General features: G+C 47.3%; 1 protein-coding gene across 20 annotated transcripts in view; it reads right to left on the bottom strand.

Moving 5' to 3' along the window:
- Nucleotides 1-22,049, bottom strand: part of PXK (PX domain containing serine/threonine kinase like) — a 96,384-nt gene extending 74,335 nt beyond the window's left edge. For all 20 annotated transcript variants that reach the window (XR_008629718.1, XR_008629719.1, XR_008629720.1 and 17 more), the window contains exon 1: nucleotides 21,832-22,049. Coding sequence is in view for 16 of the 20 variants with exons in the window: in XM_055134287.1 (XP_054990262.1) it covers nucleotides 21,832-21,933 (102 nt within the window). In the remaining 4 variants the exon portion in view is untranslated. The remainder of the gene's footprint in view (nucleotides 1-21,831) is intronic.
- Between the last annotated feature and the right edge of the window lie 4,710 nt (nucleotides 22,050-26,759).

Here is a 26,759-nt window from a genome sequence, read left to right as displayed (position 1 = left end):
GTGCCCTACACATTGCACTATCACTCTCACCCTAGGTATTTTTTTTTAATGTCTACATCTACGCTATCCAGTACAGTCTTGTGAAATAAAATCAATGTTTGAGCTCCCATGCTGAGACCACAGTATCAGACAACACTGACAATAACTATAACAACCATGAAGCTGGGCCTAGAGTCCTTCTCAATACATCTCTTAAGATGAAATTTTAATAGATTTCCTCACATCTAGAAATGCTTCCTGCCTCAGGTCACAGATCTCAAAGGGCAAATGAAATTTTGGTTGCTGCTGTTCAGCTAGGATGTTGGGAATTGCTATGAGCCAGTCAAAAGAAAAATATGTTTTGTCCGCTTCTGACTATTCTTTTAAATGCAAATGTTTCCTCTACGGAGAATGACCCACTGGTTAAAATAATACAAAAAACAAAGCTGAGTTCAGAGAGTAGGGCATCTGCCACGCATGCTTCCAACATGGGTTCAATCCCCAGCAACCCATTATGTCCCCTGAGCCTAGCCAGGAGTGATCTTGAGTGCAGAGTCAGGAGCAGGCCCTGAGCACTGTCAGAATCAAAACCTAAGGGTCTAGCGGTCTGGGAGGCGGCTCATCGCATCACAGGCTGGAGCCTAGGAGCCCAGCACCACATACAAGTCCCGAGGCACCTCTGAGGGTGGCCCCAAAGCACAAAAAACAAAACTAATGTTGGCGCTTAGTAGAACTAAGTAGAACTCCTGTTAGTGTCTCTCTCAGGGCAGCTGGATTGGAGGGTGCCAAGCTGAGCAAAATAAGCCAGGGAAAGGACAAACACAAGATGATCTCACTCGTCTGTGACATACAGAGAAGCAAATCAAGGACATGGACAAGATCAATCGATAATAAACCTCGGGCACTAGAATACTGACCTGCGACTGCAGGTATCGGGGGCAGCGGGCAGGGTAGGGATGTGGCTGACCAGAATAATAAGTGGACACAGGCAGAGGGTCTGGAGCCTGTGGGTGGTTCTGAGGAAGGCAACAGTATACACCGAAACCATAACTGTCAATCAACAAACAACAGGAAGCGAGGTCGGAGCCATAGTACAGCGGATAGGGTGCTTGCCTTACACATGTCTGATATGGTTTCGATCCCTGGCACCCCATTTGGTCCCCTGAGCCCTGCCAGGAGTGATCCCCGAGTACAAAGCCAGGAGTAAGCCCTGAACAATGCCAGGTGAGGCCCCAAAACAAAACAAAACAAGTAATGGGGATATGGGTAGAGGGGGAAAAGATGTGGGCCAGAGGTGATATAAGGACAGGCCAGAGGTGACACAGGGACAGGCCGGAGGTGACATCAGGACAGAGTGGAGGGTCACAAGTACTTTTCTGTCTGCGCTATACTGTAACTTCGTACTTCCATACCATAAACATGAACACTACTGTAACCCTACTACGTAAACTATGATGAAAAAACACATTTAAAAATTTAAATGCTAGAAACATGACTTTTCATCCCTGCAGTGGTGGTTCTTGACTTTAGTTAACTGCGGCCACAAGTAGGGCGGGAGATGGCTCAGAGGCTCGGCCGGCCTCACAGCATGAGGGCAAGCCTCCAAAAACGACAGGCCCAGCCGTACACGCCAAGCACGATCCCTCGGCATGACCCCCCAGCTCTACTACAGCTCGGGCGTGCCGGGCCCCAGCTGACAAAGCTGTGCGAGCATGAGAGCACCACACCTGAAGCACAGCTCCCTCAGAGAGCCCTGCGTGAGCACCACAGCCTCAAGAGTGTCACCCTTGGTGAGTGCAGGGGCCCGAGAGCTAGTGCAGTGGGCAGAGCCTTGCCTCACATACAGCCGACCCGGGCTCTATTCCCAGTGCTACCCCCAGCACCACACGGTCCCCTGAGCAAACACCAGATGTGGCCCCCAGACCAAACTGACTAAGCAGTGCAAGCCCTGGGGCCTGCTACCGCTAGGCTATCTGTGAGCGCCACAAGCAAAGACTCACACTTAGTGAGCACGTGTGTGAGCCTGGGCGAGTCCTGGTGAGCGCCAAGCATGCGTGCAAATCCCCCGTCACCACAGCAACATCAGCAGAGGGAACGGAGGAAAACACAAAGGTGCCACAAGCAGTATGGGGGGGACTGAGGGCCCAAACCATGGCAGGTGCAAGCACACCAGACCTCAACAAGAGATACAACAAGAATGTAACACATGTTCATAATTTCTCTATGAATTCCATGTTAAAGTAATAATATTTTGGATACAGGCGGTTAGGCAGAATAGGTTAAATTACTCTCACTTGTTTCACTTTTAAAGGCGACTTACAGGAAAATTTAAATCACAGACATGGCTCGCATTGTGTTTCCACTGAACAATACTGCCCTCAGGCCTCCTTTGTGTAATGAATTCACAATGCTCTGACGCAGTCCACCTTGGAGAACTTGGAAAGTCATCACCCAAGTTAGCATCCAGTCCTGGGGTTCCCCGGGAGGACTCCGGCCTGTGCTGGGGGGAGAGCAGGCACTGGGCTCCAGCCTTGCTCTCCACAGGCATACAGGCTCTCACTCCCCTCAGCCACTGCCTTTTCTGTTCCTTTGCCTTGCATGCGGCCGACCTGAGTTCAATTCTTTCGTCCCTCTCGGAGAGCCCGGAAAGCTACCAAGAGTATCCCGCCGGCACGGCAGAGCCTGACAAGCTCCCTGTGGCATATTTGATATGCCAAAAACAGTCTCACAGTGGAGATGTTACTGGTGCCTGCTCGAGCAAATCGATGAACAATGAACAGGACGACAGTGCTACAATACAAAGGCGTGTTTCCTACACTGCGTGTTTAACGTTAGACTAGGAGTCAGTCACAGGCTAGTAGGAAAGCACAATCACGCAGGCCATGAGGGCAGAGACTGCTCCCGCCAAGCTTGTACCAGAAGCAGCCCCTCACCACCCAGCCTGGACGCCTCACCCCTCCATACTCCCATCCCCTAACCTCAGGCAAGAGTAAGATGGCTAGGGGGGAACTCGTCCACTATCTTCTGGCACACACATAAACCTCTTCTGCTCCTGCGCACTCTCGTCTCTCCCGTAGGGCCGCAAGTGAGCAGAGTGTGGATCTGATTACCTTCACCGACGCGCTGGCTTAGAAGAGGGTCAGAATCTGGACCAGGGCCAGAGAGATAGTACAGTGGGTACGGCGCACTGGTCTTTCATGTCGCTGTAACAATGCCTCAAATCCCTGTACTGCGTGCCCCTGCCGCCAACAACAACAACCACAAAAGAGCTGAGTATTATGGAGGTTCTGATAACAGATCAGACTGGAGAAGGCTCCCCAACTAGCACCTCTGCCTTTCAAAGTCCACAGGGATCATATAAACCTCCTGTTGGCTATTCTAGTCCCGTGGCCCAGAGCAAATCACCTCTCTGACTCTAAGTAATGGGAATAATAACACCCTCAATTTAGAGTTTTACAGCTCAAATCAGACTCAAGAAAAGGTGGGGGATTTCTTATAAAGTTAAAAATACACTTAGCAATTCCCTTTCTAGTTACTAACCCAGAAAATATGAAATAAATGTGTCTACACAAAGAAACCCCATTTAGAACAGTCCCAAACTGAAGTCTATTAGGTGGGGCGGACATCAAATGGTGGTATATCCATTTAGAGGAAAACTACTCAGCAGGAAAATGAAATATGCAACAACACGGGAGAACCACAAAGCTTTCTGCTAAGTAAAAGAAACTAGAGTCCATTTTCCATAAGATCCTATTTTCCATATGACTATAGTAAAGGCAAAGTGACAGTAACAGAAAACAGATGAGTATAGAACATTACTAGCAAGAACTAGCAAAAGTATACTAACTGTAAAGGGGCACCAAGAAAATAATCTGGACGGATGAAAATGTTATACTGTGGTTGAGTGTGGTGGTTGAATATATTAGTTATAAATTAGGGCTGGAGTGATAGTACAGCAGGTAGGGCATTTGCCTTGCATGCAGCCACCCCAGATTCAATCTCCCTGAGTACTGCCAAGAGTAATTCCTGAGTGCAGAGCCAGAAGTAACCCCCAAGCATTGCCAGGTGTGACACCCCTCCCCCCCCCAAAAAAAACCAGGCAATAAATAAATAAATAAAACTTAACAAATAGTTGGGGTGGAGAAACAGTACAGAAATAGGGCACCAGCTCTGCACACAGCAAAGGATAGCACCTGAGAGCCACCACAGGTAGGGCACAAACCCACATTTACACACACACACACACACTTATTGCATGTAAATTATTCTTCAAATTGCTGACCAAATGGCCAGAGAGCTAGTACAGAGAGGGTACTTTCTTTGCAGTAGCCAACCAGGGTTCCACCCCCAGCATCCCATATGGTCCCCAGAAATAATCCATAAGCACAGAGCCAGGAATAAGCCCTGAATACCACTGGTGTTGTTGCTCAAAAATAAACAAAGGGCGGGAAAAGAATGAGCTAGGTTGGGGCAAAGAAATGAACAGAAACTTTACTAAGGAAGACATATGAATAGCCAAAAGGCATATGAAAAAATGCTCTTCATCACTAATCATCAGCGAGGTGCAGATCAAAACAACAATGAGATACCACCTCAGACCACAGAGAATGGCACACATCCAAAAGAACAAAAGCGGGGCTGGAGCGATAGCACAGCGGGTAGGGCGTTTGCCTTGCACGCGGCCGACCCGGGTTCGAATCCCAGCATCCCATATGGTCCCCTGAGCATGGCCAGGGGTGATTCCTGAGTGCAGAGCCAGGAGTAACCCCTGTGCATCGCCAGGTGTGACGCAAAAAAAAAAAAAAAAAAAAAAAAAAAAAACCAAAAGAACAAAAGCAACCACTGTTGGAGACGATGTAGGGAGAAAGGGACCCTTATATTCCCACTGCTGGTGGGAATGCCGACTGGTTCAACCCCTCTGGAAAGCAATATGGACACTTCTCAAAAAATTAGAAATTGAGATTCCATTTGATCCAGCAATACCACTTCTGGGAATATATCCTGGAGAAACAAAAAAGTATAGTCGAAATGACATTTGCACTTACATGTTCATGCGGCACTGTTTACAATAGCCAGGATCTGGAAAAAACCCGAGTGCCCAAGAACAGATGACTGGTTGAAGAAACTTTGGTACATCTATACAATGGAATACTATGCAGCTGTTAGAAAAAATTAAGTCATGAACTTTGCATATAAGTGGATCAACTTGGAAATGAGTCAGGAAGAGAGGGACAGACATAGAAAGATTGCACTCATCTGTGGAATATAAAATAATAGAGTAGGAGACTAACACCCAAGAATAGTAGTATATAATACCAAGAGGTTGGCTCCATGGCTTGGAAGCTGGCCTCACATGCTGGGGGAAAGGCAGCCTGGATAGAGAAGGGAACACCAAGTAAAATGTGATTGGAGATCCTGCGCGGGAAGGGAGATGTGTGCTGAAAGTAGACTAGAGACTGAACACGATGGCCACTCAATACCCCTATCGCAAACCACAACACCCAAAAGGAGAGAGAGAACAAAATGGAATACCCTGCCACAGAGGTGGAGTGGGGTGGTGGGGGGGACGGGATTGGAGGGTGGGAGGGATACTAGGTTCATTGGTGGTGGAGAATGGGCACTGGTGGAGGGATGGGTTCTCGAACATTGTATGAGGGAAACACAAGCACAAAAATGGGTAAATTTGTAACTGTACCCTCATGGTAACTCACTAATTAAAAAAATAAAAATTAAATTAAAAATAAAATAAAATAAAAATAATGAGCTATGCAAAGCGCTGAGCACAGCCCAGTGCACACAAGCCGGCGCTCTGACCACGACAAGCATCATTGTCTTTCCGTACTACTCAAGATTGTCTAAATTTAGACTCGCCACCTTCCTAAGAAGACCCGCTTCTCCTTTCTTACCTCGCCTCATTTCTCTCATCATTTCCGGTGCCTGTTTCCCTCACAGGCTCTGCCTAAGTGGGCTTTTCCTTGGCAGTGTTCTTCCCTTAGTTCCTGCCACCTGTCCTCCAGCCCCCGGCCCCTGGCTTCGCTACCTTCAGTGCTTCATCCTGGACACTTCTCCCTTCCCCGCACTCCCCGTGAGGACACCTGCACAACCAGCTTCTGCAAATGCTTCCACGTGCCAAGGCCCCCATCCTGCTGCTGTTCAGAGCCCTAAGCTGAGCATCCATGGGGCTACTTCCCCTTTGTCATCTCTTTTAAACTCCACACTGGAATCTTTCAGGAGTCACATCCATTTTGCTTAGACCTGCAACCCAAGTCCCTACACTGGAGCCAGGATCAGAGGGGCATACTCGTTTATTACCTACAGAATGAATGGGTGCCTGCAGCCAGGGAATGCAACCTTGGCCTCATAGAGCATAGTAAGGCTTTAGATTTTTTTTTTCTTCTCTTTTTTTAATGGGGGTGCTTGGGGCCACATTTAGCAGAGCCAGGGGCTGTAGAGGTGCTACTCTCAGAACTGTGCTCAGGAGTCTTGCCTGCCCCTTTGGATGTTCAAACTGAGATCCTTATCATGTGTTAGTGACAGCTTGTTTCAGACTGAACATCTAGGGGCTGAGGAAGGAATTCCAAGATTTATGTGTTGAATAGCACAAGGCCTGTGTTTCTATTTCTACTTAGAAAAAAAATCCCCCAATAAAAAAATTATTTTATGGGTTCATCAGTAAAGCACATGCCTTGCATGTGTGAGGCCCTTGGTTTGAATTCGAGAACACACAAAACCTTTTTTAAAAAATATTTCATCGGGGCTAGAGAGGTAGTACAGTAGGTTGGGCGCTTGCCCTTGCAAGCGGCCGACCCAGGTTCAATCCCCAGCAACCCATATGGTCCCCTGAGCCCATAAAGAGTAATCCCCTGAGCACAGAGCCAAGATTAAGCCCTGAGCACTGCCAGTGTGGCCCCGAAACAAAAACAAACAAAAAGTTTTCTCCCTTGAATTCAGAACAGATTAGGTTCCTCTGAGAGCACAGGGATGTGCAGGAAGGATGGTGGGCAAGGGTGAATATTCACAAGGCAGTTGGTTTATGATGGTTTAGGCCAATACATAGTTTTAACTGATGCTGTTATTACTCGTACGTGACTTCATTTGCACCCACAGTGGACTCAAGAAATTTATACAGAGACTCAAGAAATTTCAGTAGTGAAATAAAAACTAGTGAGGAATAAAAGTGAAAATCATAAACATGATCATCTTTGCAAAAGGTCTGGAGATGCTCTTTATCAATGCCTTAAGTTGCATACATTTTATCATAAATGTTACCATCCCTTATATCTCAAAAACCACAATGTCTCTGGAGAGATAGTCGACAGGCTGAGTGCATGCTTTATTGCAGGAGATCTGGTTTGATTCCCGAGTTCACATGGTCCCCCAAGTACTACTGGGTGTGACATCCCCAGCACAGATCAAGAAGTAACCCTTGAACACCTCTGGGTACGGCCCCCAAATCAATCAAAAAGTAAAAATTTAAAATAAAATCACTTCCAGAGAAGAAGCCAGGCGTTTTGGTGAGCAACTGTGGCCGGACAATGCTCCAGACACGAAACCGGGCCAGCAACACCGGGGATCCAGACGGAGGAGGTGCAGCCACCACACCTTCTCCAGATGGAGCCCTGGCAACACTGAGCAGCAACTAACACGGCTCCAGGATGCGGGACTGGGACACATCCGAACCACAGGGGGGCACTGGAGTGGGGCGGCGCCAGCCCAGCCTTCAAGTGGCCCCGGCTAACGCGGCCACACGACCTTTTCTAAAAACTGAAAACATACAATCTTTCAATGCAAAACTAATTATCAAATGCTTCCATAGTAGGGCTGTCTTTCTTGGGGGGAAACTCCAACAATAGTGAGTTTTGTGTTAAAATATGGAACGTAATCAAGGTAAAGAGAAAATAAAGTGAAATTCATCAGTTATATAGTTGGAGGTGGGCAGCGGGGGCAGGGGGTATACTGGGGATTTTGGTGGTGGAATATGGGCACTGGTGAAGGGATAGTGTTTGAATATTGTATAACTGAGAAATAAACCTGAGAACTTTGTAACTTTAAAAAATAATAATTAAAAAATAAAAAATAAAATAAAATCACTTCCAGATCCAGAGAGATAGCACAGAGATAAGATGCTCGCCTTGCTCAAGGTAGATTCCACTGAGATCCCTGACACCCTACCTAGATGCTCTCAGCACTGACAGAAAGATCCCTGAGCACAGAGACAGGACTAAGCCCTGGGCACTGCTGAATGTGACCCAAAACTGAAAAAAAAAAAAAAATCACCCCCAGAGAAGATTTGTACAGTTCACTATTGCATGTGGGGTGGGGGGAGCACATCTAGCAATGCTCAGAGCTTACTCCTAGCTCTGTGTCTATGCTTTGGGATCACTCCTGGTAGGTTTGGGGGACCATACAGGGTGCCAGGAAGTAAGCCCAGGTTCACTGTATGCAAGGCAAGCACCGTTAACCCCTAACGCTACATTATCTCTCTGGCCCCCAGTACACCATTCTTATGGGTTTTGTTTGTTTGTGTCTGGGCTATACCCAGTGATGCTCAGGGGTTATTCCTGGCTCTGCACTTGGGGATCATTCCTGGCAGTGTCCGGGGGACCATATGGGGTGCCAAGGATTGAACCCTGGTGAGCCGCCTGCAAGGCAAGAGCCTTACCTGCTGTACTATCCCTCTGGCCCCCTCAATATTTATTTTTTTAAATTTTTATTATATCACCATGTGGAAAGTTACAAAGTTTTCAGGTTTATGTCTCAGTTATACAATATTCAAACACCATCCCTTCACCAGTGCCCATATTCCACCACCAAATTCCCCAGTATACCCCCCGCCACAGCCCCCTCCAACTGTATAACTGATGAATTTCACTTCATTTTCTCTCTACCTTGATTACATTCCATATTGCAAAACAATACTCACTATTGTTGTTGGAGTTTCCCCCCAAGGAAGACAGCCCTACTAAGGAAGCATTTGATAATTGGTTTGTCATTAAAAGATTGTATGTTTTCAGCTTTTAGAAAAGGTCGCGAGGCCGAGTTAGCGGCCACGCGGCTCAGATGTGTTCCAGTCCCGCAACCCGGAGCCGTGTTAGTTGCTTCTCAGTGTCGCCAGGGCTCCATCCGGAGAAGGTGTGCCAGCTGTACCTCCTCCGTCTGGATCCCTGGTGTTGTTGGCCCGGATTCGGGTCCGGAGCATTTCTCCGGCCGCGTTGCTCACCAGACTGCCTGGCCTCTTCTCTGTTGAAGGTCTGGCCCCCTCAATATTTTTTTGAAAGGAATTCATGGGGTTTGGTTTGGTTTTGTTAAGCTGGGGCGGGGGTCGGGGAGATGGCTCAGAGGACTGGATAGTATAATCTAGATGTGTAGTCCCAGGTTCAGGGTCCTATATGGTGCTAGAAGGTGTGGCCCTAAAACTAGGAAAAACCCTGGGGAACGCAGAGCACTGAACAGATCCACCCTCCCCTCCAGGCAGTCCCTGGTGGAGCAGCTCTGCTTCCTCCATGCAGCCCTCTCCCAGACACAATAGCACTTCCAGTATCTTCCCCCATCTTCTGTTTCTCCAGCTGCCACCCCTGTCAGGATGGAAGCTGCCTGAATCATTCATCTTTTTGGTAGGAGCCGTGGAGAGGGTTGGGCCCCACCCAGCTGGGCTCAGGGATTGCTCCTGGGTCTATGCTCAGTCATCATCCTGCCAGTACTGGGGGACCTTAAACAGTGCCAGCCACATGCAAGGCAAGTGCCTTACCCCCTGTACTATCTTTCTGGTCCCTCATTCATCTTTTTGTCTAACTATACAGCCCCGTGCCTGGCACATGGAAGGCTTCATGAGAGCTTATTCTGCCGCAGTAGAAACTGCTTCTTAGCGTGCTCTGCATTCACACCCACACTCCCATTAATGCACAGCTCCACTGAGGGCAACGGAAGTCAGCTGGACCCTGCGGAATCTATGCGCCTTTCTCAGGAAGCCCAGTGTTGTTCTTCACCCCCACCGAACATGCACGGTCACTTGTCAACGGAAGTGGCAGGGAAATGAACAAAGCACAGACCTTTCTATTTCACTTTTTACCCCTCAGCCAGTGGTCAAATGGGTGCGCATGGATGGATGTTGGAATTTCACTGTGAAGAGCTAAAATGGACCTCTGTCAGGGGCCGCTGCTCTTCTGGCCCTATTCTGGAAACCCACCTGCCAGGTCAGTGGCTGAGCCCATGGTCCGCTCACCTACCTCTCTGGCTGCACTGCCATCCCCCCAACCTACCTTCAGGATGTGTTTCTGGGGACAGGAGAGAGAGAGTGAGTGAGTAGAGGGGCTGATGCAGTTAATCTCTGCTTACCTTACTCGCAGCTAACCCTGATTCAATCCCCAGCACCTCATGGTCTCTGGAGCACCACTAGGTTATTTCCCAAAAAATCCCGCCAATCCAGGTTTTTTATAGGTTTACCTGTGTTAGAAAAGGAGGATAAGCAGAAAACAGGGCAAGGAGTAACAGGATAAGGAGTAACAGGGGTGTAAAATGTCCATTTAGGACAAATTAGCTGAATGGGATGCTCAGAGAGAAGAAAATTCTATCTCAGTAGGCTGAACGCATGTCAGTCTCCAGCACCACGTGGTCCCAAGGGTGTTCCCTAAACATCATCTGTGTGCCTCAAAAACAAAACAACAAAAGGTGAAAACCAGGGCTGCAGAGTTAGTACAGTGAGTAGGGCACTTGCATACAGCTGACCCAGGTTTACTCTCTGGCACTCCACATTGTGTCCTGAGCCCCACAGGAGTGATTTCAGGTTCAAGAGCTAGGAGTAAGCTCTGAGCCCTTAGCATAGCAGGCATGTCAGAAAACAAACAAACCAAAAAACAAAAACAAAAAGCAAAAACAAAACAATTACACACAAGCAAAAGAGTGAAAATCATGTCCAGTTTGGCAGTAGGCAGCAGTCCAAGGGAACAGTGACTTTCTAATGAACTGGATTCATTCAACGAATTCACTTCTTTGACAAATACTTACCAAGGACTTTGTATCTGCAGACCAGGATCTGTACAAGTTTGAACTGAATTGCAAGAACGATATACACAGACCTAACAGGCTAGATTCAGTGTAGAAAGTGCTCCAGCCAGAGATGCTTTGCATCTGGGTCCCAGCATTGAAAAGGAAAAGAATGCTCCGAGAGAAAGAATAAACGGAGGCAGGGTAAACTTTCCACATGGCCCAAGGCATGTAAGGAGTGGGCAAAGACAGATATGTGACCCCACGCCCACGCCCACTTCCCCCCTCAATCCCTGGGGAGTTCCTGGGATCTTGAGTCAGCTGAGTCCCTGGGACCATCCACACCGGCCCTCGCAGCCCGAGCTTGAGGAAACACCCCCAGAAAGGAACAGGGGTGGAGGAGGCAGCTGATGAACATGCTGAGCCACAAGGTCACATGCAGACTAAGGCCTGGCATGGTGCCACCCAGCCAGGCCTGGAGCTCTGCTGGGTCAGTGGGGGCTGCCGTGCTGGCCAGAGGCCAGCTGCAGTCTCCTGCAGTCTAACAGTCCCTGCTGGGGAAGGCCACCTCGAAGGGGAAGGCCCTAAGGAACCACACTGCTTTCCCTTCCTGCTTCCAAGGCGCTGCTCAGATGGGACTCAGGGTTTTCCCTCACCAATACTCCCTTCCCTGCCATTGAAAAAAAAAAAAATCTCAGTTGAGTTAATAAGGTCAAATGACCTGTTTGGGATGAGCCACGTCAAAGAAATGCCGGCAGCCTGGTTTAGATTTCATCCACAGAGGTGTTAGGAGATGCAGGAAGCGTGGTGGCTAAGCGCCCTACTTCTTGGCACAGGGCCACTTCCCATCCCCCGGGCCACTCTGTCTAAGAAACCATCGAGGCACACAGCCCAGATGCGGCCGGCACGCTGAACCCACAGCACTTCCATCCTCACCAGACAGGGTGCAATTCACCTACTGCTCGAAACACAGGGTTCTCTACACAGCACACAGCACTGATGTTTCAGATGGGGATCTCACTAAGTGAAGAACTTCTCCCAAATTTCCAACGGTGATTTTTACCCTAACAGCCACAGCGGATGAGCAGGTTTCAGGAGGGCAAGGTTCTGAGAAGTTACAGAAAGAGAATTATGAGCATTTATGAAGAATTGTCCCTCTGATGAGCCCCTAATGGAATTAGACCCAAAGAGTTAAAGAACACAAGCTTAAGAATCTACCTGGGAATCAGAGAAATAGTACAGTGTAAGGGGCTTGCCTTGCACGCAGCAGCCCCGAGTTCAATCCCCAGCACCCTGTAGGTCCCCTCGGCCCCTCCAGGAGTGACTCCTGAGCACAGAGCCAGGAGGAAGCATTGCTAGATGTGCCTCCCCTCCCCCACAAAGAAGAATCTACACTGGGGTTTGGAATGTGGATCAATAGTCGAGCACATAGTTTGAATGTAGTAGGCCCTAGGTTTGATCCCCTGTACCACAAAGAGAAAAATAGGAGGAAACACACCAACACCTTCCTGGCAGGTGTGAAGCCATGCATTCACACCCCAGCATGGCTACACAAGCAGAGTGTGAGCCTGGTAGCCCAGATGCTGCACTTCATTTCCAGCTTTGCTACATAGTGGGGTATATGTAAGCACCCAACTAAATACAGGGCGTGACTCCCAGCAAGCAGCACGACTAAATGTCAGAGCACCACAACCACAACTTGTGTGCCACTCCCAGTCATCACAGCAATATCAACAAAGAGAAGGGGGGTTAGGGGGTATGACAGGACCTGACCTCAACATCTTGCAATGTTATGAAGCTTTTCCACAGTGATACTAAGGGGCTCAGGGCTGCTTTTCAGGACAATAAAAATGATCTAAAATCACTATGGTGAAAGACACACAACTCTCGGACTATACCAAAAGCTACTGAGCATATCCTAATATGAATGGTATGTGAATTTATATAAAACTGTTACCAGAAAGAACCAAAATAACAACTTTTCAGAATATCTCCTGTTACTCTGCACTGGACTCCCCAAAGTATATCATGGTTGTTTTTGTTTTTGAGAAGAAGAGGAGTTAAGGCCACATCCAGGGTACTCGGGGGCTATTTCCAGATTGATACTCAGAAGTCACTCCCCGTGAAGCTTGGGGGTCACCCCCAGCAATGATCAGCAATGATCCCCATGCAGTGTGGGGACTGACCTGGGGTCTGTGAGCAACTTAATGCCCTGCACTAGCTCTCCCATGCCAAACATTATGTCCTTAAGTATAGAAGTGCCCTTAGCACAGCAGGTAGGGAGCTTGCTTTACACAAGGCTGACCTGGGTTCAATCCCCGGCAATCCATATGGTTCCCCCAAATGCCCACTAGGAGTGATTCCTAAGCACAGAGTCAGAAGTGAGCCCTGAGCACCACTTGGTGTGGCCCCAGAACCAAATCCAAACAAAATAAACAGGAGTGCCCTCTTCAAGTAACTGATTATCTGAAGACAACAATAACATAAAATTCCCTTTCGCTTTCAATCATGCTTTTAGTAAGCAGGAAGAAACTTTTGCCATCTCAATATTCAGTTACAAATGGCTAAGACTCATCCCAAATTTGGTAGTCAGCATAGACTGGTCAATCTATACAAACTCTTTCTCTCTTGAGGTCTATGTATTTAACCCTGATAATGTGTCTGTCTCTTAGTCTTTGGTCCAAAGTTTCAAATTGGGGCCCGAGTAACAGCTCAGTGGCTTAGAAAGCCTACCATATACACTTATGGTCCTAAGTTTGATCCCTAGTGCTACCAAGGGCACTGAGTACTATTCTGCTGTTTGAGCTCTGCTGTGATTCCCAACATGATGCACAAATTCCAGCTGCATCACAGCCAGCTGTGTGTAAGCACCACAAGTAAAGGGGCATGAACCACCAGCAGCAAATGGGCATGCGCCACAGCTAAATAAGTACAACCCTCAGCAAGCAATGCAACTGAATGTGGGAGCACCACAGTTTGACTTGCAAATGCGGTGAGCACCACAGCTAAGTGCATCAGCACCAGAGCTGAGAGTCGGCAAGCCCAAACACAGCAGCAGCAATGAAGGGAAGAGAAGAAAGAGAGACAGAAAAAGCCTCGAATTGAAAACAGAGTTCCTGTCAGCTCCTCTGGCAAGGAGGAACACCTGAACTCTGCCACCAGACCTGAAAGTGTGTGCATTACTCACAAAACCCCCAATTAAAGCAATCTGGTTAAAAGAAAATACATTGGGTGGGAGTCCTTCTACAACACCCCAAAACAACTTAAGAAGTTCAGAGTTTTAAAACAGAGGCCTTGGATGTGGCTAACTGGAAGAACTGCCTTGCCTGGGTTCACTCCCCAGCAGAGTAGTAAGAAGGAAAAAAAAAAAAGCTTTAAAACAATGTTTAGCTCCAGTGCCTTCATTTTCAGGGTACCAGAAACTGGAACATAGAGAAGGTTCATTTCATGCCAAGCTGTCCAGAAACATCTAGCAGCTTGAAAGGAACCATTAGCTACCTGCAGTGGAAAACAGAGGGTATGTTTTACATGGCCCAAGTGAAACCATTTTGACTCTCAGAATCATCTATATTTTGAACAATCTTAAAATCACAATCTGTACGGAAGCTAGGTACACATGCAGCTATTTCCATTATTTCCCTGGGGAGCAAAGCACATAAATATTGCTTCACGTAAAATAAGCTTTGGCTCAGAATCCTACGGCAGCCTCCCAGGAACTGTATCCAGATATCTGCATTCCTAAGACAAGAAAACTTTCTAGTGGGATAATCCTCAAAAGAAGTTATGATGATTAAGAATCAGTAGATCCTGAATCTGATTGCAGAGAGAGAGAGAGAGAGAGAGAGAGAGAGAGAGAGAGAGATCAAATAGGAAGAGATTAACTTACAATCTCTAAATTAATTACCAGTTCCTAAAAGCCTCCAACTCAGGACTGGAGAGATAGTACACAGCAAGTAAGATACTAGCCTTGCAGATGACACAGGTTTGAGCCCAGGCACTACATAAGGTTGCCGGAGAGTGCAGAACCAGGAATAAACCCTGAGCATGGCCGGTCATGGCCTCAAATCCAAAAGAAATAAATAAATAAAAGCTTCCAATCTTTGAGTTCTGACTCTACCATCATAGGTTTCAAGATCAAGTAAAGGAAAACACATATATTACATCAAGTAGATGGTAAATTAGATTCCCAGTATTTATACCCTCATTATAAAGTGTGGAAGGACTTCACATGAGCTCATATACTGTCTGCATTTGTTCATGAAAAAACCTTCAAAGAGGGGCTGGAGCAATAGCACAGCAGGTAGGGCGTTTGCTTGCATGTGGCCGACCCAGGTTCTATTCCCAGCATAGCACTGCCAGGAGTAATTCCTGAATGCAGAGCCAGGAGTAACCCCTGAGCATCGCTGGGTATGACCCAAAAAGCAAGAAAAAAAAAAACTTTCAAAGAAAATTTAAGTATGCACTGTTACTTGGGGGCTGGTGCGATAGTGCAGCGGGTAGGGCATTCGCCTTGCACTCAGCCAACTTGGGTTCAATTCCTCCGCCCCTCTCGGAGAGCCCAGCAAGCTACTGAGAGTATCCTGCCCACACGGCAGAGCCTGGAAAGCTCCCCATGCTGTATTCGATATGCCAAAAACAGTAACAAGTCTCACAATGGAGATGTTACTAGTGTCCGCTTGAGCAAATCGATGAGCAACGGGATGACAGTGACAGTGACAGTGAATGTTACTTGGAATTCTGCACAGGCATTCAAATAGAAACTGAAAAGGCAGCCCAGATAGATTCTGAGACTGAGCTTTGGATCAGTTGAAATGTCAAACTCAAGGGTTGGACCAAACAGTACATCGGGTAAGGAGTTTGTTTTGCATGCAGTTGACCCGGATTTGATCCCCAGCACCCCATATGGTCCCCAGAGCACCACCAGGAGTTATCCTGGAGTGCAGGGCCAGCAATACGCCCTGAGCATTGCCAGGTGTTCTCCCCTCACCACCAAAAAATAAATAAAATATCAGGCTCAGGCTCTGATGACGTCTCCTAAATTGGCATTATATTTATATAGATATTCTTATGATTTGTTTAAAAGGTATTTTCGCTTGGGGGCCACAGGGGAATCACTCCTGAAGCGGCTTAGGAGACGGGGTTGCCAGAATCAAGCTGCATGCAAGGCAAGCATCCTACCAGTTTTACTATCTAACTCTCCAGCTCTGCAATGGCCCCCAAAGACTATTTTTTTCAAAGTTTACAAATTAAGAAACTAAAGTTTAGTAAGTCAAGTCACAATATGATCTCAAAATCATCTGCATTATGAGAGTTAAGGATTCTTATTGGCTTGTATATACCAAGTCAATATGGAAAACGAAGGAGCTTAGAAATCAAAGAACAAAAGTTCCATGTAAGCAGGAGCTGTCCAACACTCTTCATCTCCAGCCTGCCTGGCACACAGTAGGCACTCAATGTTTTTTTTGCTTTTTGGGTCACACCCAAATGCACAGGGGTTACTCCTGGCTCATGCACTCAGAAATTACTCCTGGCGGTGCTCGGGGGACCATATGGGATGCTGGGAATCGAACCCGGGTTGGTCGAGTGCAAGGCAAACACGCCCTACCCACTGTGCTCCAGCCCTGGCACTTGAAGTTTTTGTTGAATAAAAAAATCCTGGTGGAGTAAATAAGCCTCGCTGGGATGCAGCTTGTAAAACCCATAGATTCAAGGAAAGTTCCATTTTCAGAAAAGGTTTTGACATGTGATATCCTTTCCACAAACTTTTTTTTTTTTTTTTGCTTTTGCTTTTTGGGTCACAACCGGCGATGCTCAGGGGTTACTCCTGGCTCCGCACTCAGGAACTACTCCTGGCAGTGCTTGGGGGACCATATAGGATGCTGGGAATTGAACCCGGGTTGGCTGGGTTGTGCTATCACTCCAGCCCCAAACCTTTTTTTTTTTTTTTTTGAGATGGGGGCCACACCCAGTGCTAAGGGGCTTGTTTTGTCTCTGTGCTCTGGAGTGACCCATGGTGGTGTTCAGGAGACCATATGTGGTGCCAGGGATTCAAACCAGGGTTATGGCCAATGAAGCCACATGTAAGGCAAGTAAGATCCTTATCTCCTATACCCAGATTTTAAAAATTCTCATATGCCTCGAATATCCCTAAAATTATTGAGGTTATTTCCTCAAAGGTAAAATGAGCCAAGTGCTGAGTAAACAGGTCTGAGTAAATAGTTTGATAACAACCACCTCACAAACCTGTCAGTGTTCCCCAGTTCCTATTACATAGAGGTAAACAAGTTTTGTCAGGTCTTTGATTTTAAACATTTTCTCCTTCATTTAATCCCAGTCTTTCATTCCCCTTGTCTTTTTTTTTTTTAGTTCTCCAAAAATTTCTCACAATTTACTTGTGCATCTTTTTACCAGACTGACTTTTGTTTGGAATATTCTTATCTTCCTCCTACCCCATGCCTAAAGCATCCTCTTCCTAAAAAACACCATATCTGGGTTGGAGAGATAGCACAGTGGGGAGGGTGTTTGCCTTGCACAGGGCAGACCCAGGTTGATTCCCAGCATCCCATATAGTCTCCTGAGCACTGCCAGAAGAGATTGCTGAGTGCAGAGCCAGGAGTAACCCCTGTGCATCGTCAGGTATGACCCAAAAAGCAAGCAAACAAACAAACAAACAAAAACACCATATCTAATTTTATGGAAGCTTCATTTCCTTGTAGCAGAAGACTAGCATATTTCCTGAAGCTAAATTCACCATACTCCATGCAAGTGAAAATAAAGTCTTCAAATCTTAGTCAGATATGCAATCACCACTTCTGCATCCAAATATACCTTTCTTGTGTTTCCTTTATCCTTCTAATCCACAAAACTTGCCCCTTACAAGTCCATAAACTATAAATTATGTACAATTTACAATATTCCCAATAAATCCTGTTTCCCACGGTCAACAAGCTGATAAGTAACAAGAACTATGGGCAGAAGTAAATTTATTTATGGGGGCCAGGACATAGCACAATGGGAAAGGAGCTTGCTTACACAGCCAACTGGATTCCTTCCTGGGAACCCCGTATGGTTTCCTGAGCTCATCAGGAGTGCTCCCTGAGCACAGAGCTGTTTGTTTGTTTGCTTTATGAAGCATATTTTTTTCTTTAATGAAGTAAGATCAAAACTTAGATGTTGGGGAAGAGAGTTAAATGCATTCTTCAACTCTGGCTTCTACAGAATGAAAAAAGCAAGTAAGCAAAGATAAGTGTTCAAGGGAGAACACAAACTTGAGAAAGCATGATACGTGTTCAAGGGAGAAGACAGGGTTGAAAGAGCAAGCCAGGGGCCGGAGCGATAGCACAGCGGGTAGGGCATTTGCCTTGCATGCAGCCCACCCGGGTTCGATCCCCGGCATCCCATGCACCGCCAGGAGTAATTCCTGAGTGCAAAGCCAGGAGTAACCCCTGAGCATCGCTGGGTGTGACCCAAAAAGCAAAAAAATAAATAAATAAATAAATAAAAGAGCAAGCCAATAACAGTAGATTTTTGTTTGTTTTGGGGGGCCACACCCGACCATGGTCAGGGGTTACTTCTGGCTATGCACTCAGAATTATGCCTAGAGGTGCCCGTAGGACCATATGGGATGCTGGGGATTGAAACCCAGGTCAACCATGTGCAAGGCAAGTGTCCTACCTGCTGTACCATCTCTCCAGATTTGCACTGCAGATCTTATGCCAGATTTTCTTGGGGAGGGGGGGAGAGGGGAGAGAAGGTACACCTGACAGCAGTGCTTGGAGCTTGGTACTAGGAGCTCAGGAATCACTCCTGGCAGAGTTTGAGGATCATATGTGCTAGGGGTCAAATCCAGGTTGACTATATGCAAGGCAAGTACCTTAATCTGTTATACTATCTCTCTAGCACTTATACCAGATTTTTTGGAGGGGTTTGAGACATACCTGGCTGGGCTCAGGGTTTACGCCTGGCCTACACTTATGAATTACTCCTGGTGGGTTTTGGGGATCACATGGTATGCCAGGATTGAACCTGGGTCAGTCTCATGCAAGGTAAGCATCCTATCCATTGTACTATCGTTCCAGCCCCATATGTCAAATTTTTATTTTGTAAAAAAGAATGGGTTGTGCCCATTATGTGAAGCTTCTTAAAAATGCATACCAGTGGGGCCGGAGCGATAGCACAGCGGGTAGGGCGTTTGCCTTGCACGCGGCCGACCCGGGTTCGATCCCCGGCATCCCATATGGTCCCCCAAGCACCGCCAGGAGTAGTTCCTGAGTGCAAAGCCAGGAGTAACCCCTGAGCATCGCTGGGTGTGACCCAAAAAGCAAAAAAAAAAAAAAAAAAAAAAAAAAAAAAAATGCATACCAGTATTACTAAAAATCATTTACTGCTAGACTATTTGATGCAATATCAGAATGCACAGACTATTCATGAATATACAATTTAAAACTGTGCCAATGATGTGAGGTATAGTTATATGCTCTCTGTGAATATTTCTTCCAAGAGCCAAGGAGCAACTTCCGAGAGATTTGGCATTTAGAAGGAAAGATAGGGACCTCTAACCTTTGGAGTATCATCTGCATTCAGCCAACAAGTTAGAAAACCATCTTCCACCATCCCTAAGAAACAATGCTCTTTTCTTCTAAAGACTACCCTTAACAACTACTTTACTTGGGGGAGTGGAACCACACTGGCAGAGCTTAGGGGGTTGCTGTCAATGGAGCATGGAGATCATGTGGTGCCAGGAATCAAACTTGCAGCTCTGGCATGCAAAGCATGGATACCAGTCCTTTAACTCAATTCCTGTCTTACAGTTCCTATTTTAAAGGAAATTGTGGAAAGGCACTAAGGGTCCAAAAAGTTTGTATCAGCACATGATTTTCTCAATCAAGTTCACGGCTGATGCAACATTTCTTAGTCTCAGACTTCACCATTAAAACTAAAAAAACATAGAACAGTCAAAAATTATGCAACACAATGCTACTTTTTTTTTTTTTACTGGACCACATCTGTCTCTATGAATTGCCTGTGAGTCACAGTCCATTGTGTTCAGCCATCATTGTAGAACTAACATTCTCTACTCTATATTATTTTACTTTATTTTCTTTTTAGAAAACTCAGCAGTAGAAATGGAAAAATGGAATCCTGACATCTTTGACAACTTTGCTGAAGCACTGACCTCAAATGCCATGTTGTTCCAGTTTTCCCCACTACCATTTTAAGCAAACAGAAGAGCACAGTAAGATTTTCAGTCATTCATTTAGTCATTCAACAAACATGAATGCCATCAGATATCAGGGACTGATAGAAGAAACAAGAAGGATCTCTCTCTCACACAGTCTTAGAGAGAGAAAACTAAAAGGTGAGGAGAACCTGAAGGGAACTAAAGAGGCAATTAGGCAGTAAAAATAACTCAGTCAAGGTAGAGGTGAATACCTTAAAGAAGTGGTATGTGTGCATCCATAAATGTCTCTCTACTTACTATAGTACAAAATCTACTAAAAGTCAAACCTACTCCCCGAGAAGGTCGCAATTCTTGACAATAGACATGGCAAGAATCTAGTTTACTACAATTTATTCCTGACTTCTGGCAGTAAATTTCAACTCTTAATCCATACTTCATTAGGCACAAACTAAAGAGGGTCTAACAAATTGTGGTGGTGTTAGCAGCGCTTTCTCATAAGTCTTAAAAGGGGCGGAGGAGTAGGCACCACGAAATAAAATGCACTTTAAAAAAATCATCATTTTCCCGGCAGAAAATGAAACCTTTGAACAATCCAACCTACAATGCCTGCGTGCAGGAAAAGGAAACTGAGGTTCAAAAAAGTCCCACTTGAATCCAACAGAATAAAAGGCTTCTTTGAAGTCGTCAGAACAGCTAGAACAAAAAGAGAAACAGAGGGCTATTGTAGGGCATTAGCCTCCAGATGATGAACCCTAAAACACACAGCGATGGTCCACAAATGAGCCTCTCAGCCAGAGTCTGATGTGGTGACCTAAGGAAACATTACAATTTAAGGAATCACTCTCACCCCTACCCCACCCCCCACATACGTGACTGCCCAAAGTGCCCACTGGCTGGCAGCTATCTTTATTGTGTTTTTCTGGTTCCTTGATTTATTAGTAGTAAATCATAATAGATAGCATACGTAAAAAAAAAAAAAAGAGGTAGGGGCAAATAAAAGCAAGCCAGGTTTTAAAGCCCTATGAAAGTGAGTCTAGGTTACATTTGAGTCTGTTACAAAAATGTAACAGAGACGGTGTTTACGATGAAGATCTATTACTCCTTAAGGCGACTCCCGCGGATCTTAAAAACTCCCACGGACTCTCGGACTGGCGAGCAGGTTGGAGGGCGGGCGGGCGGGCGCGCACACGCACACCTGCCTCCGCAGGGCCCCGCCGCGCCCGCCCCGGGCCGCAGACCCCCGCGCCCGCCACCCGCCACCCGCCACGCCGGCACACGCAGGCGCCTGTCATCCGCGCTGCGCCCCGGCACCCGCTCCGCCTCGGCTGCGAGGAGGGAAACTCGGCGGCCCCGCGGGGAAGAAGTGCGAGGGGCGCTCCGGAGTGGTCTCCATCCTCCGCCGGCCCAAGGTGGGCCCGGGAATGCAACAACTCCCCCAGCAGGGGTCCCTTCCGGGGCCGGGGGGCCCCGCCGCGCCCCCACCCCGCCTGGGCCCTGGGGAGGGGAGGCGCGCCGGCCGCCCGGACCCTCCCCGACCGCGGCTTCAGCCTGGTCCTTCCCGGGAGCCCGGAGCCCTCCCCGGTGCGACGCCGACCCCCGGCCCGGGTGCCCGCCCCGGCGACCCTGCCCGCCCGCCCGCCCGGCTCGCGGCCACCCCGCGCCGTCCGCCCGCCCCGCGGGCCGCGCACCGTGTGCGACTGCAGAGTCTGGCTCGCCTCGATGGCTGCTGTCAGCGGCACCGTGTCGTCCAGAAGCACCTTGCCGGCCGGGGGCTTCTCCATGAAGGCCATCCCGGGGCTCCCGTCCGCCGCCGCCGCGGGACCAGGGGCAGGAACCAGAGGCGCCGACTCCCGCCGCCCGCCCGGCTCCGCCGCCGCCGCCGCTGTCAACACGCGCCGCCCCACGCGCCGCCGCCGCCCGCCCGCCCGGCCCGCGGGGTCCTAGCGCCGCCGTCAGCTCTGGCGTCACGGTCGGCTGGGGCTTCCCGGCGCGTCACCGCCTCCCGCCGGGTCCTAGCGCCAAATGCCGCCCGCGCTTCTGCCTCGGACCCGCGCCTCTGAGCTCCTCCCGCTCGCACCGCCTACCCGGTACCCTTAGAACTCGCCTCAGGCCCCGGAACGTTTGGTGCCAAGACCTCCACTCCAGAGATGTTCGGGTCCGAAGGCCCCACGTTGCCCTGCCCTGTGATCCAGGAACCCTCTGGCCCAGAAATTCCCCAAGTCTTTCCAGGAAGGCCTTGGAAGCAGGACATGTCAGACTTCCTGTCAGAACCAGTCGGGACCTGTCAGGTTCGTTTATTTTGTTTGGGGCCACACCCAGCTCTGCTCAGGATTTACCCTTGGCTCTGCGTTCAGGGATCACTCTTGATGGGCTTGGAGGACCATGTAGGATACTCAGGATTGAACCCAGGTCGGCCTCCTGCAAGGCAAGTGCCCACCCACTTCTATTGCCCTGAACTCTAGACTTAAAATCTCTTACAATTGGACCTTTCCTACCCAGGCCAAGAGCCCAAGATCCTTAAACTTTCAAGATGGACCCCAGTCACATCCTGTGTATCCAAAGACTCCACAAACAAGCCCTTCATATTATTTTTGTTTTATGGGACTTTTGTTTTTTAGTTTTGGGCTTTTTTTTTTCTTTTTGGGTCACACCCCTCAATCCCTCGATGCACAGGGGTTACGCCTGGCGGTGCTCAGGGGACCATATGGGATGCTGGGAATCGAACTGGAGTTGACCCCACGCAAGGCAAATACCCTACCCGGTGTGCTGTCGCTCCAGCCCCTTATGGGACTTTTGTGTCTGGTTCTTGAGACCCAAGAACGTAAGACTTAGGCTCTCAGAATTGGATTCTTGGATCCCAGAACCTTCGGGCTCATGCTCTTAGATCTGGGAAACCTAAAAACCGACTGTTGGTCTAGGTCAACTAGCTCAACCCAAAGTCTTTATTCCCAAAATCTCAAACAGGATCCCTCAGACTCATTCAGGCCCTCACAGTCCCATTCTACCCGGTCCATTGAACCTTATCCTCAGAGCCAGGGAATTTTGCATTCATTTTCTCAGCCCCACATTCCATCCACACCGTACCTGAACCCCAAACTCTTACTCTGACACTCTTCCCAACATCTTGTCTTTACCTGACTGCCTCCTTCCACATACACACCCTACAACAGCTCCAATATCCATTGTGCTTTGGTGTGTTTCTTTGCAGTGCTGGGGATTGAACGCAAGGCCTTATGCATGCAAGGCAGAAACTCTGCCACTTAGCCACGTCCCCGGCCCTATCCATTAGTTTTTGAACCCATGCAGAATGGGGGATTTGAGGGGATGGGGTGGGATAAGGAAACCTCCCTAGGGCAAAACTGATGTGAATCAAGTTAGCTTTGCTTCCAGCCTCAGGCTGGATAAATCTAATGAAACAATAAATGTAGAACCTTAGGTTAAGGGAGGTAGCTCAAAGGATGTGGGAATCCCAGGTTTAATCCCCAGCACCACGTGGCCCCTCGCACCACTGGGGGTATCCCCCAGCACTGTACTGAAAGCTGCTCCGGAGCTTCACCAGATGTGGCACCTAAAATAAGTGCAGTACCTTGACTGCTACACATACAAACAGGACAAGCAAGGGAAACAAAGATTGATATTCTTGGGGCCAGAGAGATAATACAGCAGGTAAGGCACTTGCCTTGCACACAGTTGATCCAGTTAGATCCTCACCACCCTTTATGGTCCCCCAAGTCCCACCAGGAATAATCCCTGAGTGCAGGGCCAGGAGTAAGCCCTATGCACAACCCAGTGTGTCTCCCCCAAAAGCCCCCCCAATCTCTATTACTACATGTTGCTGAATGTTTAGATGACACACATATAGGTTATGTAATAATTTAACTGTTTGGCTAGATTGAAAATAGTGTTAAAGTTAGTGAGGCTGCTCTAGACCAGGCAATGGATTTACTGAAATTCTGAAGCTTCTGAAAAGTTTGGTACTTCTGAAGCACCCTTGCCTCCTAACTCAAAATGATTTTACTTTAAATATTCATAATCTGGGCCAGGGAGAGTGTACAGCGAGTAAGGCACTCATCTTGCGCGCAGCCAACCTGGGCTTAATCCCTGGCACCACATATGGTCCACTGAGCCCTGCCAGGAGTAATCCCAGAGCACAGAGCCAGGAGTAAGCCCTGAGTACAGTGGGTGTGATCCAAAAACCAAATAAATGATAACAGCAAAATATCATCTGAATGTAAAACAAATCTCAAATGACATCATGAGATTATTCTTATTTTTACCTATTATACTTTCTGCTACATCACTGAAGACTTTTGCCCAGAATTCTAAGAACAATCCTAGAATCTATTATCCTAGAATCTAAGTATTATCTAAGAACAATCCTAAAATCTGCTCTAGAAACAGACTGTGGGGCCTCCTACTGATGCTGTTCTATTTATATAACGCTAGTAGAGTTGATGATTTTGTACTCAAGTGGTTTCATTTAGAGCTTTTGCTTCAGTGCAGAATTTCTCTGTAGATATTGAAAATTTGGGGTCGGGAGCAAGGGGGAGGGACCCTTCTGGCAGTGCTCATGAGACCAGGCAGTACCAGGGATTAACTCAGGTCTCTTGCATGCAAAGTATTGCTCCAGCCCTTCGAGTTACCTCCCAGGCCAAGTGTTGAGAATTCTTGTTTCTGCTGTTTGTAATCCAAATGAATAGAAGCCAAGAACAAAGGAAGTGTTCTTCCTCCGGTACTCCGGAGATACTCAAGTGCAGCCCAGCAGCAATTCCAAACACTCCCATTCTGTTCAGATAGAGCTAGTTAATAAATTATGCCAACACATGTGGCACGCAGAGCAGCCCAGCTGTTCAGACTGACAGTCAAGCCTTGGTAGAGTGTGTTTTAATTATATATATATAAAAAACCTTAATTGATGTAATTTCTTTATTTGGATTTGGGGCCTCACCAGGCAGTGTTCAGGGATACTTACCAGTGGTGTTTGGAGGACTGACCAGGTGGTGTGAAGATCTAATCTGGGCCTCCTGAATGCAAAGCATGTGCTCCAGCCCCTTGAGCCATTCTTCCAGCACTAATAGTAGTAATTTAATAGCAATTTTCTTGGGAAGTAAACTGGACTCTGAATCATCCTCTAAGAACATAAAAGAAAAATGACCAGTAACTCGCCACAAAATGAAAACCTGTGGTTACCTAAGAGGTACTGGTGTGCATTTAGCAATTTCTTCTCTTTATAGATGAGTACACAAGTCTGGTCGGTCCACAACACCAGTAATGTCTATGGTGAGAATTTGTCCCTGTTGCTTTTTTAAGATCTGCTGCTCAGAAAAAGAGATGAAGTATCCTTTTATCAATATGGAAATGTTTCTAATAGAATATAAAAATCTGTTAAGCAATTTTCCAGTACATTAGGTTGAAATTGCTTAAGATGAGTGTATCTTTCTTTGGCAATCAAAAATTGCATAAATTGCAGTCTCACAATGCCCCTATGTGGAAAGTGCTAGTATAATTTAGCCTGTTTCTTTTTCTTTTCTTTTTTTTTTGCTCTTTGGGTCACACCCAGTGATGCATAGGGGTTACTCCTGGCTTTGCACTCAGGAATTACTCCTGACAATGCTCAGGGGACCATATGGAATGCTGGGAATCAGATCCGGGTCGGCCGAGTGCAAGGCAAAAGCCCTACCTACTCCAGTCCCAATTTACCCTGTTTTATCAGTGATTTTGTGCTGCTGTTTGACCTAGTATAAGCAAGCCTACCATTTCTCAATTATCTGGGAGAAGATTCCCTATTTTGAGTTCACCCATGCTTACATTAGAAAATGTCATTCTTGAGGCTAGAGTAATAGTACAGCAGGTAAGGCCTTGTACACATGTTCGACCCCCAGCATACTTTATGGTTCCCTGAACACTGCCAGGAATAATTCCTTAGTGCAGAGCCAGGGGTAGCCCCTGAGCATCACTGGGTGTGCAACACCCCCCACCCCAAGAAACTGTTATTTCCAACATATTATACAGGACCCAAAATGAAAATGTTAGCCAGCCAGTTCTCTTTATTGCTGGCTTTTATTTTGAAAAAGGTGAGAGGAGGCATTAGATCTGGGGTCTCATGGATACTCAGAGGACTATACTGGTTGCCAGGGGAGGGGGTGGATGCAGAGGTGAAGTGGGGCAAGTAGTGAATAGAACTAGAATTATTTTAGAAGCTATCCCATGCGAGCCAGGTGCGTTATCTCCTGTACTATCTATCGCACATCTCTCTGGCCTTTGCTTATCTTTAATTCATTGTTATTTTTTGTTTTGGACCAGACCTGGTAATGCTCAGAAACAAGCCTGGTTTAGTGCTCAGGGGTCTCTCCTAGCTATGTTCAGGGGATTAAACCTGATCTGCAAGCAAATCAGTCCACTGCACTTTCTCTTGGGCCCTGGGAAGTTACTTTTGAGTTATACAGTATAAATCAGCTATCAATCAGATCTAACACCCATCCCAGGCCTCCAATTCCCTGCCATAATTTGGCCTGCACAAATTTTTCATTTTCGGAATAGCTCTCAGTAATTCTGTTCAGAAAAACTGAATGTCAACTTGATTTTAGGGCCACACCCAGCAGTGCTCAGGGCTTAT

This window comes from Sorex araneus, chromosome 4 (genome assembly GCF_027595985.1).
Source record: "Sorex araneus isolate mSorAra2 chromosome 4, mSorAra2.pri, whole genome shotgun sequence".
NCBI lineage: Eukaryota > Metazoa > Chordata > Mammalia > Eulipotyphla > Soricidae > Sorex > Sorex araneus.
Note: the sequence above shows the minus strand (reverse complement) of the source record. Positions and strands in the feature narration are given on the sequence as shown.